At 36.5% G+C, this 16222-nt stretch overlaps 1 protein-coding gene across 2 annotated transcripts in view; it reads right to left on the bottom strand.

Annotated features, from left to right (window-relative positions):
- Positions 1-263: 263 nt before the first annotated feature.
- The window catches only part of GRM7 (glutamate metabotropic receptor 7), a 769756-nt gene continuing 753797 nt past the window's right edge, over positions 264-16222 (bottom strand). For both annotated transcript variants that reach the window (XM_006917568.1, XM_006917569.1), the window contains one exon: positions 264-1446. Coding sequence is in view for 1 of the 2 variants with exons in the window: in XM_006917569.1 (XP_006917631.1) it covers positions 1397-1446 (50 nt within the window). In the remaining variant the exon portion in view is untranslated. The remainder of the gene's footprint in view (positions 1447-16222) is intronic.

Raw genomic sequence — 16222 nt, 5'->3', positions numbered from 1 at the left:
GAGTAAATGCCTGAAGATTGTCAGGTTTCAACTTCAATTATGTAAAAACAAAATGTGCTTTGTGTGTGGGGGAGTGCCTTTTCTATGAGAGAATTTAGACCTCTGGGTTGATATTATTATGCATTTCAGATATGGCATTAGTTGTGAACTAAAGCTCGTTCCTTTAACAAGTTTGGTCTCCATTGTTTCCTAACTTCAGATTTTATGAAATAAGCTGTAACTAAAAGAGGGTAAACAACTAAAAAGATTTATTGCAGAAAATAAAAAAGTTAACCAAAGTATTTTATTGGTACATTCTTGGACAATATCACAGAATTGAAAGAGAATGGAAAGGAGGGATTTTTCAGCAAGGGTGTTTTTCCACTAAATTGGCACATAAGCAGCAAGATTAACGAAAGTACTTATTACAAACAGTAAAAAACATACATGCTTTTTTTTTTAAAGTCCTTATCACACCGGTCAATCATAGAGGGGCATGAACAAAACCTCAAGACGTGAAAAATCCATATTCTTTTCTCCAAATAGCTTAATCATTATTAAAATTATTGCAAAATATCCATATACCCTATTTAAAATAACAAAAGAGAACACAAATACAAGTATTGAACATATTAGTAACATGTACTGTAAAATACATTACTGGCATGCATTCCAAATATCAAGACCTCTATTCAGTTCAACCAATACCTTCCTTTCATGTGACCTATCACATACCAACAATAAATAGGTGGGGCCTACTTTATCAGCACAGTTATTGGTCTTTAAGTATCATTTTTGTCTTAAAAAAAATAACATGATTTGCAGTGGTAGTATAATCATAATTATAGTCATGTACACATGTTTTAAATTTATTTTTGTCTGCCGAGATCTTTTTTAAAATTTTAATTGTTTTAAAAATTTCCCCAATAGTCGCCATCTGAGAGAACAGGGATCTATGAAAAGAGGGCATTCGAAAAAAAACAGTGAGCCGAGGTACAACATCGGATGGCAAAGTGCAAAAGTCCTCACAAACTGTACAGAAAATTTCAAAACCTTGCAACCTGGAAGTACATACGTAGAAAGACAGGTCAGCCCCAAAACGGTCCCTGTGGCTCTCAGTGGTTCATCCTAGAGAGCCTGGGTGGGACTTGAGTCTCAACACTCCCTTTGGTAGGGAAGGTCCAAAATTGCAGCCAAGTTGGCAGTGCTGATGCCAGTGACTTATTAAGCCAAGATAAAGTAAGAATATTTCATAAAGCAGCTGTGTAGGACACTTGGATCCTCTAACATTGGTTTCCTGGCTGGGGATGCTCCTCCAGTGATGGGCGACGGGCAGGACCAAAAGAGTCCTATGCCAGGTTGGGTGACGAAATAACTGAGGGTCTTCTTCCTCCACAGTTCCATGGAATGGAACAGGTTAGATAACCAGGTTATTATAACTGACATACTTCTTTTTTGCAGCAGGGCCTGAAAGAAAAATGTGAAAGAGTCAGTTGTGGCAATGACCCTATTTGCAAAGGTAGAAGCAGAATTAGATCTGTGATAAGCTGGGTAAAAAGTCAAGATGGGGCAGTGTACCATTGTGGAATGTGCAAATCACTTTGGATTCCTATGACTATTTTCAAAGATGTAGTCCACTAAAATCTGCAGTGTCCAGCAATTCTCAAATCATTGGGGTTCTCTATTCTGAGATCCTCCCACTTTATGGTTTATAATGTTAGTAAATTTATCAATGGCTATCATCCTTTCTATTTACCAGCCCTAAGCTTAAAGGGCCCGCTCATGTTGCCGTGTATTTTGTTGTGTGATCCCCTCCCAGACCTTTTCGTGTTAAACGGCCTTTGCTTTGGAAAGGTATGTCCTGCATCACTGGAATTTACTGAGGTTGACTACAGATTAGGCCAACCAGAGTGCCTTCTCCAGTTCTGATTCACATGATCAAATTACTGTAGATTGACTTTTGTAGTGTTACCGTCAGTAAGTTGTAATGGTAATTTGCAGAACTATTTTCATCAAGGTTTGAAGCTACTTAAATCTTCCAGGTGTCTCAAAACACAGCCTGCATTTATTTTCCTTAAATGTAGAATGCATTATTTTTCTGTTTGTTACAGTGATTTCAGGACTCACCTTTACTTACTCACTCATTCAATCATTCATTTGGTAGATATGTGTTGATTGCCTACCATCTGCCAGACACAGGCTAAGCATGGACGAGCAGCTGATGAGCAAATCAGGCCCTTTCCTGTACTTATGCTGAAAACAGACACCGAGATCCCAAGGTATGACTCTGCTCTATGTTCTAGTTCTTAATACCACGTAATACAATTGATGTGATGTGAAATGTTCTTTATTCATTAAATCTTAGTAGTTTTTCATCAGCTTCTGTTGGACACAAAGTAACTGTCATGTAGCATTTACAGATGGCTTATTTTACTTACTGTTCTTTGATTCTAAATAGTACTATTCATTTAACACAAGTAGCAAAAATTCTTCCAGAACTCTTGAGTCGGGATTTAGGTATGAATTTAGAGTCACAGAGACGCTACAATACCAAGAGACAGTTGTATCTGAACTTTGAGTAATGCAGCCAGTATGTTACAGATGCATATATGCACGTGTACACTATACAAAAAGACTGATCTTATTTTCTGGATTAAAAATTTGGATACTCCTTCCAGAAAATTCTGAGTTGAACACTCATTTCTCTAATACATCATATTGCATTTATTAACTAAAATTAGATAACAAATGAATTACATGAAATTCAGGATCCAACGGAAAATGTAGTCATGAGATCGGTTATGATGCATCCTCACTCAATAAATGCATGACTTCAATAATCCCCACTTCTATGAGAAGGCTTCCTTTGTTATCACAGTCTTCACTGTCTTCAACAATGTGGTTGGTTTGAGTATAAGGAGAAAAACTTTCTCAAGATTTTTTTTTTTTCAACTCAAAACTATTACAGTATCATAGCTAGAAAACCCCAGATGACAGTTACAAGAAATAGTCACAGTGTGCCTTGTCCAATGCTAACATATTAATTATCCTTAGGACAAAGGAGGAAATAACAAACAAACCCAGAAGCTCATACTGACCTAAATATCTGAGACCACCTCTATTGTGTGATTAAAAAAGATTGTTTTCTATATAAGCATAACTGTCAGTGAAAAAAGCAAAACATATTTGAAATTCCTCAAACAAGTTACTTAAAAACACCAATTAGGAAGAGTCTTTGCTAAAAAATAAGTAAGTTAGAAAATAATGTCCTTGCATTGTAAAGCTGAGATTATGTTTTAAAAAATTAGAAATGATAATAATGGAAATTCACCTGTGCTTAGCATGGATTATTTTCTAGTATTTTTTAAGTAGCCTTGAAGTGAATGCTGTTTATTATCTCCATTTCACGAAGAATGGGGCTAGGTTCATATACCCAGGTCTGATTCAGCTTTATCACTTACTTGAGATATGGCCTACATCAGTTCAATGACACTGAACTCCTTTACATCATTGTAAAATGGGTAGGATAATTGTCACCATGTGGGCTGTCAAGGGCATGAACATATGAAATATCCTAGTTTCTCATCTTGTAACATAACACAATAATGTATTTTTAAATTATAAAATCCTGTACAAATGATTAGTCTCAGTACATGTTTTCTTTGCAGAATAGCTTAGGAATATTGCAGCAAAATGATGATGGAATTGTGTAGGTCCTCGATTGGCAGTTTATGCACTTTGCAGAGCAATGTCCAAAGCATTATCATGTTTATTTTTAAACCATTCTAGCCTTATGAGTAAATAAAGTAAGTGCCTATGGTGTCCAAAAAACTCCATTTATTTGAATAGCAATGTAGTTTGTGGTCTAGGGAAGAAAATTGCTTAGCTCAAAATAGTTGTGAAGTAAAACACTTACTAAGAAAACATTTTTATTTTAAAATAGCTAGAATTTTTTTCTTATAAAGTTAAAAGTTTTAAGGAACTAGAGGAATATATGGCCCGGTTCCTATTGAATATTTGAAAGTCATCTACATCAGTAGTTCTCAAAGCGAGGTATCTTGAACATTTGTTGTTTACAATGAGGCTGTTGTGTTGATTTGATAATCAGAGTTAATATATTGATTTCATGTAAAAACATAGCAAAATTTCTGTAACTTTTTTATTGATGGACTCTACTTTCCAATTGTTTTCAACAACAAAATGGAGTAAATAGTATCTGAAAAACACTATTTATAAAATTAAATGAAAAATCTATAGACTAGGTGAAATTATTTACAATATATTTAACTGATAAAGTATTTATATTCCAAATATTTTTAACTTATACAAATTAATAAATAAAAGGCAATCTAATTTTTTAATGGATTAAAGATATAAAAAGGCAATTTATAGGTGAGGGAAAACAAATAAACACACAAATTAAAAACACTCAATCTCATCGGTTAAAGAAATGAAAATTAAAACAAAATGGTATTCCATGCCCAGACTGTTACAAAACAAAAATGTACTGATACTAAGTATTGGTGAGGGTGTGAAGAAATGGAAATTCTTTGCCTACCCTTGTAGGAACGTAAGTTGGTACAGTTACATGGGAAAAAAATTTGGAAATATTTAGAAAAGCTGAAGATATGCATATTGTTGATTCAGAAACTTTATTTCTAGATATATATTACACGTGCACATGTGTAAGACTTCTTACACCCTTTCATATAATGGTGTGCTTTTTGATTCTCTAAGGGTTTTTCCTTTACGGGCTGGACACATAAGATAAATGAGTGAAATGGGCTAAGTGTACGATGTTAAGAAACAGTATGCACCATGATAAATTAGGAAACACCTGCCCCATCTAAACAGTATAATGACTGGAGGATGATACCTCAATTTAGTCAGAGATTCCTTTTTTTTTTTTTGAGAAAAAGAACTAGACTTCCATATTTTTATATGAAATTTCATTATTTGAAAATCTTATTTCAAAATTTATTTTTATTTATTGAGCACATATTATGTGCTGAGCTCTATTCTAGGCATTAGGAATACCTGTTTTATGTAGAAGATTCAATAACATATTAAAATATTTAGCAAGTCAAAGGAAAGAGGCCAGAGAATCTCTAGGCTGTCAGTTTGTAACTCTGATACTATCTGCATTAGTCCCCAAATTTATTTGATTATATAGCTCCGCCTTTTTAATAGATCTCTTTGTACTATACAAGAATATACTTTTTGAGATGTATTTTATTATTTTTTAAATCTTGATCCTAGCTATTCAGTCATTTGTGAAGCTAAACAAACTTTGGAGTACTGGTTTATTGGTTGATGAAACTTTGTTCTAGCTGGTTCTTTCTGAACACATTCTAAGTAGTATCTATGCTGCCCTTCCCCCCCACTACTGCTTCCCCGTCAACTAAAATTCAGAGTCATTAAAGTTATAAAATATTTCAGCTGAGAGAGATTCTTTCATGTTAGGATTTGCAGTTATTAAAACAAAAGGAAATACTTTGTGTAATTACTTCCGTGGTCAATGACCATTTTCCTGCCTGTTGGTTTCATTAGTAAATTGCTTTTAGCCCAGCACTTAATGGCAGAAGAGTAGATGTGAATTTCAACTGTTAATTCTCATTCAGGATTTCAAAAAAGGCTAGCAAACTTTCTGTATTTTTTTAAAGGTAATTCCTTTTGTAATGATTTCTCCTAAATCTTTTAAAAATTACCTAAGAGCAGCGCATTACTCAGCTGAAAAGATTAAAAAAGAGCAAGAATGAAGAACACGATTACTAAAAAATGAGTCATTCACAATTATACAAACTCAACTCTAAACTAAAAAAAAAAAAAGAGAGAGACTTTTCTACATCTCCTCAGTCCCACCCTCAACTCTGCTACCACAATCTACTAGGAGAATGATAGATTATTTGTTCTTAGTTAGCTGGACAAAAAACTTGGCAGGGGTAAAAATACAATCAATCAGTTAAATAACTCAGGATTCCAAATCACCATTCTAATCCAGTTGTAAAAACTCCAAAATCTGAATTTCTGTCCATCTATACAGCCAGCTACCTAACAAAATATTATTTAACATCTATTAAATTCCAGTTATTCTAATGCATGCTAATTGTGCAAAACAGATTTGGAAGTCTGTAAGCCATTTGTTTACTTCTCATTCATTGTATATTCAGATTATATTGAACATTTATAGAAGGCCGCCATGTGCCATCGACAAGGGTTTAACATTTGTTATTCTTAAGGATAAGGCATGAAATCACATTGTGAGGAAACCCCAAAGTAAACTGGCACCCTTCACCAATGTTGAGTGAGGGAGGCTCTTCGATGGATGGTGGGGCGTCAAAGCTGTGTGTACCAGTTAGTAGTAGTATTTGCAGACAAGAGCAATGTAGTTTGAGAGAATAGGGAAGCAGCAGCCTAGAAAACCTTAGAAAAAAAATGTGCTAGGTGCTTGCCCCATTTTTACCAGGGATAGAGAAACAAGTCAGATATATTCCTGTTGATTTGGAACTTGTGTTATAGTGGGGGAAATGATTACAGCACCTGTGATACATGCTTAAAGATATTTTGCAAGGGCTAATTAACTTTGTCTTGATTGGCAGTGTACTATACTAAGTCTGGGAAGGCTTTGCAATGATGTGGGCATTTGATCTGGATGATGAAGAGTAAGAGAATGTAGGAAAGAGGCAGGGGAATGTAACTTACTATGTTTCCAACCAGGTGTATGGGAGTGGAGTCACAGAGCTCTGGGACTCAGGCTGGGAGGGTGAGAGGGGCCAGGTAATCACTTCAGTGAATATGTGTGCTGTCATACTAAACTCAAGATACTGGAAACAGAGTGATGGACAAGACACAATTCCTATCGTTATTTAGCTTCTGAATAGAGGTGTCTATAAAAGGCTTTCAATGCTACTTTAAGGTCCTCAACTATCAGGTGTTTGAAAACTGCAACTTGAAGTGAAACTTTGTATAATGAAATCAATTTTACCTGAGGCTAATTGATAAAAATAAGTTCTTAAGCATTTTTCTGGTCACAAAAAACATTACCAAACTTCTAAATAAAGACCCGAAACACTTCTAATATTACACATCGAAATAAATGTAAGCTATACATTTAAAAAGATGAATAAAAATAAGAAAGATAATGATTTTTCAACACGCTTATTCCAGTTCAGGGTCGCAGGTGGCAGGACTCCTTCCCAGAAGCTCAGGGCGCAAGGCGGAAATCCACCCTGAACAGCCCGCCTTTCTATCACATCCCCACACTCACACAGACTAGGACAATTCAAACAAGCCGGTTCACCTCACGCGCACACCTTTGGGATGTGGGAGGAAACTCACGCAGACATGGGGAGAACTTGCAAACTCCACGCAGACAGTGGCCCTGGCTGTAACTTTTTCCTCATTAACATTATAATGAAATGATGTTGAACAAAACAATGCTATTCGTGAACCTGCTATATTTGAGATGCCATGAGTGGTGGAGGTGCAATCAATGATTTTGGAGCAGAATCTTCAACACTTGCTGTTTTCTCTCCCTGCAATGCTAATGACCTTTTCTCCTTAACTGGTTACCTTCTCCTTGCCGGGTTGTAGTTTCTCAAAGCCACTTGTTCCAGGAGCCTTTCCTGACTCCCCTCCAGACAAGTTAGGTGTCTCCATCCACTCTCTCATGGCCGCTTTCCTTTTATTTGCCATACTTAACACAACCAGGGAGAATCACTTATTTCTCAAGTGTATCTCCAATGTTAACACTGTGTCAGGATGGAAGAGACCATTTTTTTTTCCCTAATGTCTAGGAAGTGTGTAATACATAGGAAGTGCTTAATATTTATTGATTTTTTTTTTCTTTGTTTTACTGTAGAGAAGCTTCTGCTCTCTCAAGTCATCATCACCTCTCAGGATCTTAGGAGAAAAATAGAGCACACACAAGAAAAAATACATAGCAACTTTGTCATCTTTTTTTTTCTCTGTGTCCTTGCTGATAATATTATGTACAGAGCTAGCCATTGCTATCACTCCTCAGATTTCCTTTGTAACTTTTAAACTACAGCATTCTTTTTTCCCCCTTTTCACATCCAAGGAAAGCCAAAGCTGCCTGGCTACAATTGACAGAAAACTTTCAATTCTATACTGAAAACAATGAAAGTCTTAATGTTTCTTTTAAAAAATCTAATTTGTACTTTAAGATATAAAGCATCAAGCAGAGGTTTACAGGGTTCTTAGAAGATGTATTTGAAGCAAGCAGACCAAGTTCTATTTCGAAACATCTTTAAGCTTGGCCAAGTTAAAATCTGGGTAATTTGATTGAGGCTGTATATATTTTGCCTTGGAAGAAGATGCACTGAATTACAGCATCAAAGATTTCTCCTTTTTCTTGTTATGCTCTTTGGGCATTGAAAAGCTTTTGTATATTTTGCAATTTTAATATTTTGCAGATGCGAGCATTCTGGAGTATATTATAGATGCAGTGCAATGAGGCATCCAAGATTGAAACGCGGATCAAAGTCTGTCTTAAGGATAATGTTACAAATAAGGCAATCATGATAAAATAGTAGTAGAGTAGTGCTTGCTCTTCCCGGATACAAAGCTCTAGCTGAAATCCAGGCCTTGCTATTATTTTTGCCTAGGAGATCCATAGTCCATTCATTCATTCTTTTATTCATTTATTCAACTAGTAACAGTTCACAGTATGCTAGTAACTTTGTTAAAAACTAGTGGCACAAAGGTAGGGAAAATATTCTATCCTTGAACAACTCCTAGTTCAGTGTACTCAACACATTTAATGAGCACCTACTATGTGTCAGACACTGTGATAGGCAGGGAGGATATAGTAATATTACAATAAAATATGGTCCCTGCTTTTATGGAGCTTACATTCTTCTGAGGGGAAACAGATCGTTAAAAAAAGAAGTAAATTCATCCAATTCTTGTTATGCATTGTTGTATTCTATAAAGTTGCCACACACACTGAATTAGAGAATATTGAACAATCGCTCCTAGGAGAAAGACATGGTTAAGTTCCTGTGAGCCTCTAGTCACAACATTTTCATCAACCAATCAATATATAACCTTGTTTTATGTGCGTTTCTGTTTAAAGACATTATTTAATGTAGATTTTTGATTCATTACCATTGAACTCAGGGCAACAGCACTATAACTCACGTCTGAATGAAGATTATCTAACACATGGACTTTTTTCAATAAGTCACATCAAACCCTTCCTGCACTATGCTTGGGGGCCATTTTAAACAGCAAAATACTCGACAAAAAGCACAAAAATGCAAAACACAGGAATTAAAAAACTGCAAAAAGTACACTTGTTTACATATAAAAGCTAAAACAAGAAGGCAGAGTGATACTTTGTTTGTCCTCAGCTTGGAATGCGTGTGTATTTTTCTGCTCTACGTATCTCCACACATGAATGCAAAGGCACAAGTATTCATTTTAGAGTTATAAATCAATTTTAGCAAGTAGATAAGTTCGTAAATGCAGATTCTAAGAATAACAAGAATCAGCTATATGATGATGCCAGGCAATCCCAAACACCCTTAGGTGGAAGTCACTGCCCTAGGTAAAGTGGCAAGTAAGGTTTCAGAGAGGATGACATCTGAGCAGAGACTTAAAGGAGATGAGAGAGAAGTTATGCAAATATTTGATCATAGACCAAACAGTAGGTCCAATCCCTGAGGCTGGCAGCTGAAAGACCAGAATGGCTAGAACAAAGAGTGAGTAGAAATGGTAATATGCATGAAGAATTCTGACGGTGGCAAGAAATGCCATCAGAACTTGTGCACAAAGGAAGAGGTGAAAATTATTGTCTGATGAACTCAAGAAAGTTTTCAAAGAAGAGGAGTGTTGAACTATGTCTTGAGCATTAAATTATAGACATCTTCCAGGCAGGACTAGGTATTGGGGGCATAGGCATTGAAGAACATTCCAGTTGGAGGATACCATATTGGCATAGCCATATTCTGTGAAAAAGCTTAGGATTAGGAGAGAACAGCAAAAAATTTGAGGAGTTTGGTGAATACAGGGTTCATGCTGAGAAGAAAGAATGCTGGCAGAAGGGATTGCTATAGAGATTAATTTCAGATTGCCAATGATATTTTATGAAATATGTAGAGTTCTGTATATTAGAGTGAATTGTGAGAAGTTCATCAATATTTGAAAAGCGTGAGTGTACTAGTAATATCCTGGAGGATGGTTCGGAAATGAGGTAGAGATAAAGGATAATAATTACAGAAAAGCAGATCAGCTTGGAGCCGATGGAATGATTAGGAATGTGTTTGCCATGAATGGGGTTCTAAATGATGAAGTATCTCATAGGGCCACAACTGCCCTCACCAACAGCATGTTCTCCTGGGGATGAGGTAGAGGGAATCTCTCATTTGTGCATTTTGGCCTGTACGCTCCTGAGAATCGGTCCTTAAAGAGGCCTCCATGAGTGATTCTCTTAGACGATCTACTTCTCTCACTTTGCCTTCTGCCATTCTATTGTTGTTAGCATGATCCAAAGCCGAATAAGAACACTTATATATTCTGACCAGTTATTAATTATAAGATGGCCATTTCTTCTGGATTTTTCACTGAAAAAAAGGCGCTGAGAATTTTATCTAGTCCTTCATTTTTTCCCCCCTCGTTTGGCGTATCTATGTCATATTATAAGTGGCTTCTTAAAATGTTTCCTAGAGCAGTCAAACGTTGAATGCACCACAGGAAGCCTATAAGAGATTTTTCCCCCCAACACTAGTAAAAATAGCTTTAAAAATTAAGTGTGTCTATTCATCTTTTTTATGAGTTTGGCTTTAAAATATGTAAATCATTGTGTGAGACCTCCAAGGTAGAAAGTGCTGGGTGGATTGCTGATGTCTTTTAAGAGCAGGAAGTGGATAGTGCCTGCCAGGTAATTGTCTGACTTGGTCTGTCACCCTTCTCTCAGAGTGCTTGGTCTTGTCCTCTGAGCAGCCTGCTTAATCCATGGAGACTAGCCAGTTTGGCACACTAATGTACAGAGGTTTGGCTTCCCTCGAAGAAGTGTCATTGGCACAAGGTAGTGTGTAGAAGTAATAATGTAAATACTGTGCCTTGGGTCAGAAGAATAATCAGTTCCTGATAAAGTTCCTGTCTCTTTTAACCCAAGTTCTTTGTGTGTGTATGTGCGTGTGCGCGCACACACGCGTCTGTCTGTCTGTCTCTTTCTCTGTCTGTCTGTCTTAGGAATTTATTTATTCGAAGGAACACTGTTAAAGATTGATAAAATGCAGACATGGTGGAGAAGTATTTTTTGAGTCAGGCTCCAAAGCTCTTTACAGAGAGTTATTTCTCCATAAAACCCGTGCCACGAGAACACACAGGAAAGGGAGAGAGAGTGTAGAGGCAGAGATCCCCTCTGACTGTTGGTCACTTGAGTTATGGAATGCTCTTCCCTCAGATATTCCCAAAGGTGGAAATAACCTTTTCCTTTTTCGGGTTTCAATTTAAATGTCACCTCTTGGAGAAGCCTTTCTTGACTCCATCTCTAAAATAGCACTCACCATCTTCTAATTTCCCAGCCCCATTGTGGCTTGCTTTCTTCACCTACCACTATCACTCTCTGAGGTGTTTTATTTACATTTCAATTTATTTAGTTGTCTTCTCTCTAGAATGTAAACTCTGCACATCCTGTCTTCATCACCATTGTATCCAGAGGACGTATAATAGTGCTTAACATTAACATACATACATACATACATACATACATAAAATAAAATGGTGAAAGGTGATAGATAGGAGCTTGTTTTGGGATTAGTTGGAGCTAACGACAAGGCACTGACTCACTTCTCTGTCTGATATTCTTGAAAACTTCTGCCTTTGACTGCTTTCTGTCAGGAACTTTTCTTCTTCACTCTGAAATAGTGGATGCAAAGTGATAAAGAACCCCAGAGGTCTGCTTTAATCTGTTTCCTGGAATGTGAAAGTCCATTGATGTTTATAGTTACTCAATCAGAGGAAACAAAAGTTATTCATAAAGAGCACAGAACTATCAGGAGTAACCATTACTGTTAGTTGAGGTAAGGGCAGAGAAACTTTGTATTCAGGTAAAAGGTAGATGGAACAGATCCCTAATCTTTCTGTGCCTTAGTAGAGACTGTGACTTCTATCGGAGGAAATGGAGTCATGAAGCAGAAATTGGTTATGGCTGGGGTCTAATATTAGCAAGCTTGGCTCTGCAACTAAGAGCTCCCTTAGCTAATCAGCCTATGCTCAAACATATTCAGCTCCTAATGATTCCCTATTTTCCATCTTCAGTGTTCTCTATAAACACTTTCTTTACTCTCCTTTTCTCATATGTGTCACCACTCTATTACTTTGAAGTGAGCTGAAAATACAGGTTGGATATGGTGGATATGATATTGAACTTTAATGCATATATTAGGCTCAAGAAGTTTAAGACTATTTAACATTTCATAGGGATATCTATCAAGTTTCTGATTGTAAATTGATGATTTATGGTCTTTCCTTAAATGTATTGTGTTTTCTCTGATGATAGCTAATGGACCTTTCCACACTGACCATTCCTCTTTGTACTCAGGGTCAGAGCATTTGTGATGGGACTTGAGGTATTCTAATAGGAGATCAGAATCCTTATCACTAGATTTCATAGGGGATCTTGTGGAAGGGAGCACTTAGCTGGATTAAAGGCATTAGGTCTGAAGAGACTGGATTGAGGAAGCAGAAGGATTACCATCTATAAAGAGAAATGAGACTGAAGGTATGAGCCCACAAACTGGATGTTAAATAATATTAGAGAATTCCTGTGAACTTAGAGATGATAATGATATGATAGTAGTACTATTAGAGAATGTCTGTACTTTGTGATAAGCTAAAAATTTTGGAGTAAAGCATCATAATGTCTGTAGTTAACTTTAAAATGGCCCAAGACAAAAGCATTTAGTTGTAGCAAATATGGCAAAATGTTAACAGTTGTTAAATCTTGGCAGTGCATTGTATTATTTACTATTCTTTCTACTACTCTGATTGTTTGAAAAGTTTCATGATTAAAAGTTTGAGAACCCCTCATCTCCAAAGTTGCTTCACAACTTTGCTGGGAGCCAGCCCTCCTTTTGTCTCATAATATTTGCTACTAAGAAGCAGTACCCTCAAGTCAATCTTGTGTCTTTGAGAAGAGATGAAAATAAATTGCGATAGTTCTTCTGGCCTGGTATGGAACTCTGATGATGCTAATTCAAGAGCGATCATCAAAACAACCACCAGGGTAAAAGGCAGAGCAGAGGGAAAAAATGGAGAGACAGAAACACAAGGATAGCCACCACTCAGTGATATGACCTTGGGCAAGCTACTTTATCCTTCTGTGCTTAGTTTTCTCACCTGAAAAAAAAACAGACCTAATAATAGTACCAATCTCTAGAGCTGTTATGAGGATTAAAGGAATTAATGTATGTTAAGACACTTAGAATGGGGTTTGGTATAATTTTACCCAATATATTTTAGCTATTATTAGCTTCCTTTCTGGACGCATTTAGACTCACACACACATAACACCTGACTCATCGCGTATGCATATGCTTTTCCCTTGGAAGAAAGAGGACTTTCTAAAGCAGAAGGTCAGGCTGCCTGTAAAACAAAACTGAATTAGTTGTTTGGGTTTCGGACATAGTTAGGGTGCCAACTTTCCTTGAAGAGGCTTAAGGAGTTGTCAGAGCACCTAGTGCATTTCATCCACTCATTGAAAAGGAATCTGTCAAATCACCGTGAACATGTTTCCATGTTTCCAATCTATTCAGTCACATTGCTATCATTAACTACTGTTTCATCTCTGCAAAAGTGTGATATTGAAATCTTGTGCTTTGAGAGCTTGTATTAGTCAGCTGGAGCCAAAAGGGGAAGCAGGGGTTTTGCAGTTCCTATTACAGCAAAAATGATAGGTTCTTACTGTATAGAAAGATTTTTACACATAATCAATGGCTGCTGCTACACCTACATACAATCCTTGTCACCTTTATATAATATTGGAACTGGCAATCATTGATTCTAGGCACTCTCATTGTAGCACTGTTATGTTATTTGCAAAATCAATTACTGTAGTTTGTAAATATGTATTTATTTATATATTTCTTTATCCATTTTGATTAAATAAGTTGGATATCTACTGATGAGTGCTATAGGAATGTCAGATTAGCTGAAATGAGTTACTCTCTATTGATTTACTACTCGACTTTGCAGTTAAGAATTGAGCTGTGTCTGTACTGATAAGGCGTGTAAAGATGGGGCAACTACCAGGCGGATTCTATCAAAAAGACTGAAACCAAAGCTATCCATGCATGTCTATGACATATGACTGTATATATCGTATTACCCAGGTTGGTTATCAAACAGATTTAGCAGTGATCACTCAAAATTTCATGTTTTCCAGGAAGCTTTTATGTATCCTCAATACCCAAAACAATCTGCTATATCCCAAAGGGTACTCTTACACAATATGACCAAAAATGGTGTATAGTGAATCCTTATAGAAGTGGTCAACATGCTGAGATAATGGGACATTAAAAACTTTTTCTCTTAATAGTTCTCGTTTCCTAGAAGTTAAGAAATGTATGGATCCTGGATGAGGCATCAAAGAGTTCAAATACTTATGCTCTGAATGTAGTAGCATTTGTTGAACTGTTAAAATATGCTAGAAACTCTGCTAAACACTTTGTATTCACAAACCTTTTAACCTTTTCAGAAACCCCTATGAGGCAAGTACCAATATTGTCCCTACTTTATCGAAGGGCATCTCAATCTTAGAGAGATTAAGGAATAGATGTTCCCACCTTTTCTAAACTATGGTTTCTGATAAAGCAAGAGAGGACTATGAGAGGTGGAGAAGACTTCAGGGGCCACAGATATTTCCTATTCAATAAATTTTTTTTTGAGTGTCACGCAGGGCTAGACAGAAAGTTCCAAGAAATCAAGATATCTCTGTTGCTCCCTTATCTTTAGCAACTCTCACCGCTTGATTTCTTCCTTTGAATTCCATAACCAATTCCCATGAATGTTCAGCTTGTTACAGGAGTGAGAGAATCCTTTAAAGTGTTTGGGAAGTTTTGGTGACCGAATTGGCAGTTGGATACTTAGGTTCCAGGAAGCTGAGAAGCATTACTATAGGCAGTGATATGCCCTGACAGCAAACCTGGCAGGTAGTATTGCATTGTTCAGCATTACCTTCCTTCTCCCCAAGGGAGCCAGTGCAGAGCGGATACTTTGAAAGGCTTGGAGGTGAGATCTGAAACAGACCATATGATCACAGGTCACCAGGACACTCTTTAAACTCAGAGAAAGGGCTATGGCTAAAAACAAACAAACAAAAATCCTAAAGATTGACCAGCCTTTGCCTTTCCCAAAAGAAGAGAAAAATGGCATCACCTAGTCACTCATTTGGTAGGCGATATGAAGCTATAGCTGAGAGGCCTCTCATGTCAGCCTTCTGAAGTTAAAATTCCAGCTTTGTTCTACAAGCTGTGATCCTCTAAGCCTCAGTTTCCTTCCCTTTAAATTGTTTACAAAATCAGGATGGTGATACTAGTGATGTTGGTCAGATTAAATGTGATGATGTGTATGTAACATGTTTAGCACAGCGCTGGACACTTAAGGAGATATTTTTATCATCACTATCACCATCACCACTACTACCACCATCACTTTTATCTCATTCTCTGTTCTACCATGATTATGATTATCATTGAAAGTCATCTATACAAAACAGTGGAATTCAGAAGAATGGTCATATCTAAAGTCAGTTTTGATAGGATGAATTCCTTTTATAAGATGTCATTTAAATATGAAATTGATATGACATTTGGAATTGTCAGTTTTGCTATTATGTGCTAGAAAGTTTTAACTCCGAACTCAATCTTCAATGCAATCTCTTAGGCGCCTGGGGAGGAGCCGTTCAAGTCTGTGTTAAAGTGTGTAGGGAGACGATATTTTTGCAAAGAAAACATAGCATAGTTAGAAGATAGATTTCTCTATCATTTCAGAAAATAAGAGTGGGTCTCTAGATAATTAAGTTTGGCTGAAGAAATATTTCAATTTCTAGGAAATGTCTATTGTTTCTGATGACAGCAACACAGAAAATTCTTAAATCAAGAGTATTCTGAAAAATCTGAGTTATTGGGTTGCTAAGGAGAATAATACTCCTTTTTTTCACAACTACTTTTAAACAGTTACTATTCCCTGAGAAAGTTATATTTCTAGGTAAGTC

This window comes from Pteropus alecto, unplaced genomic scaffold (genome assembly GCF_000325575.1).
Source record: "Pteropus alecto unplaced genomic scaffold, ASM32557v1 scaffold75, whole genome shotgun sequence".
Lineage (NCBI taxonomy): Eukaryota > Metazoa > Chordata > Mammalia > Chiroptera > Pteropodidae > Pteropus > Pteropus alecto.
Note: the sequence above shows the minus strand (reverse complement) of the source record. Positions and strands in the feature narration are given on the sequence as shown.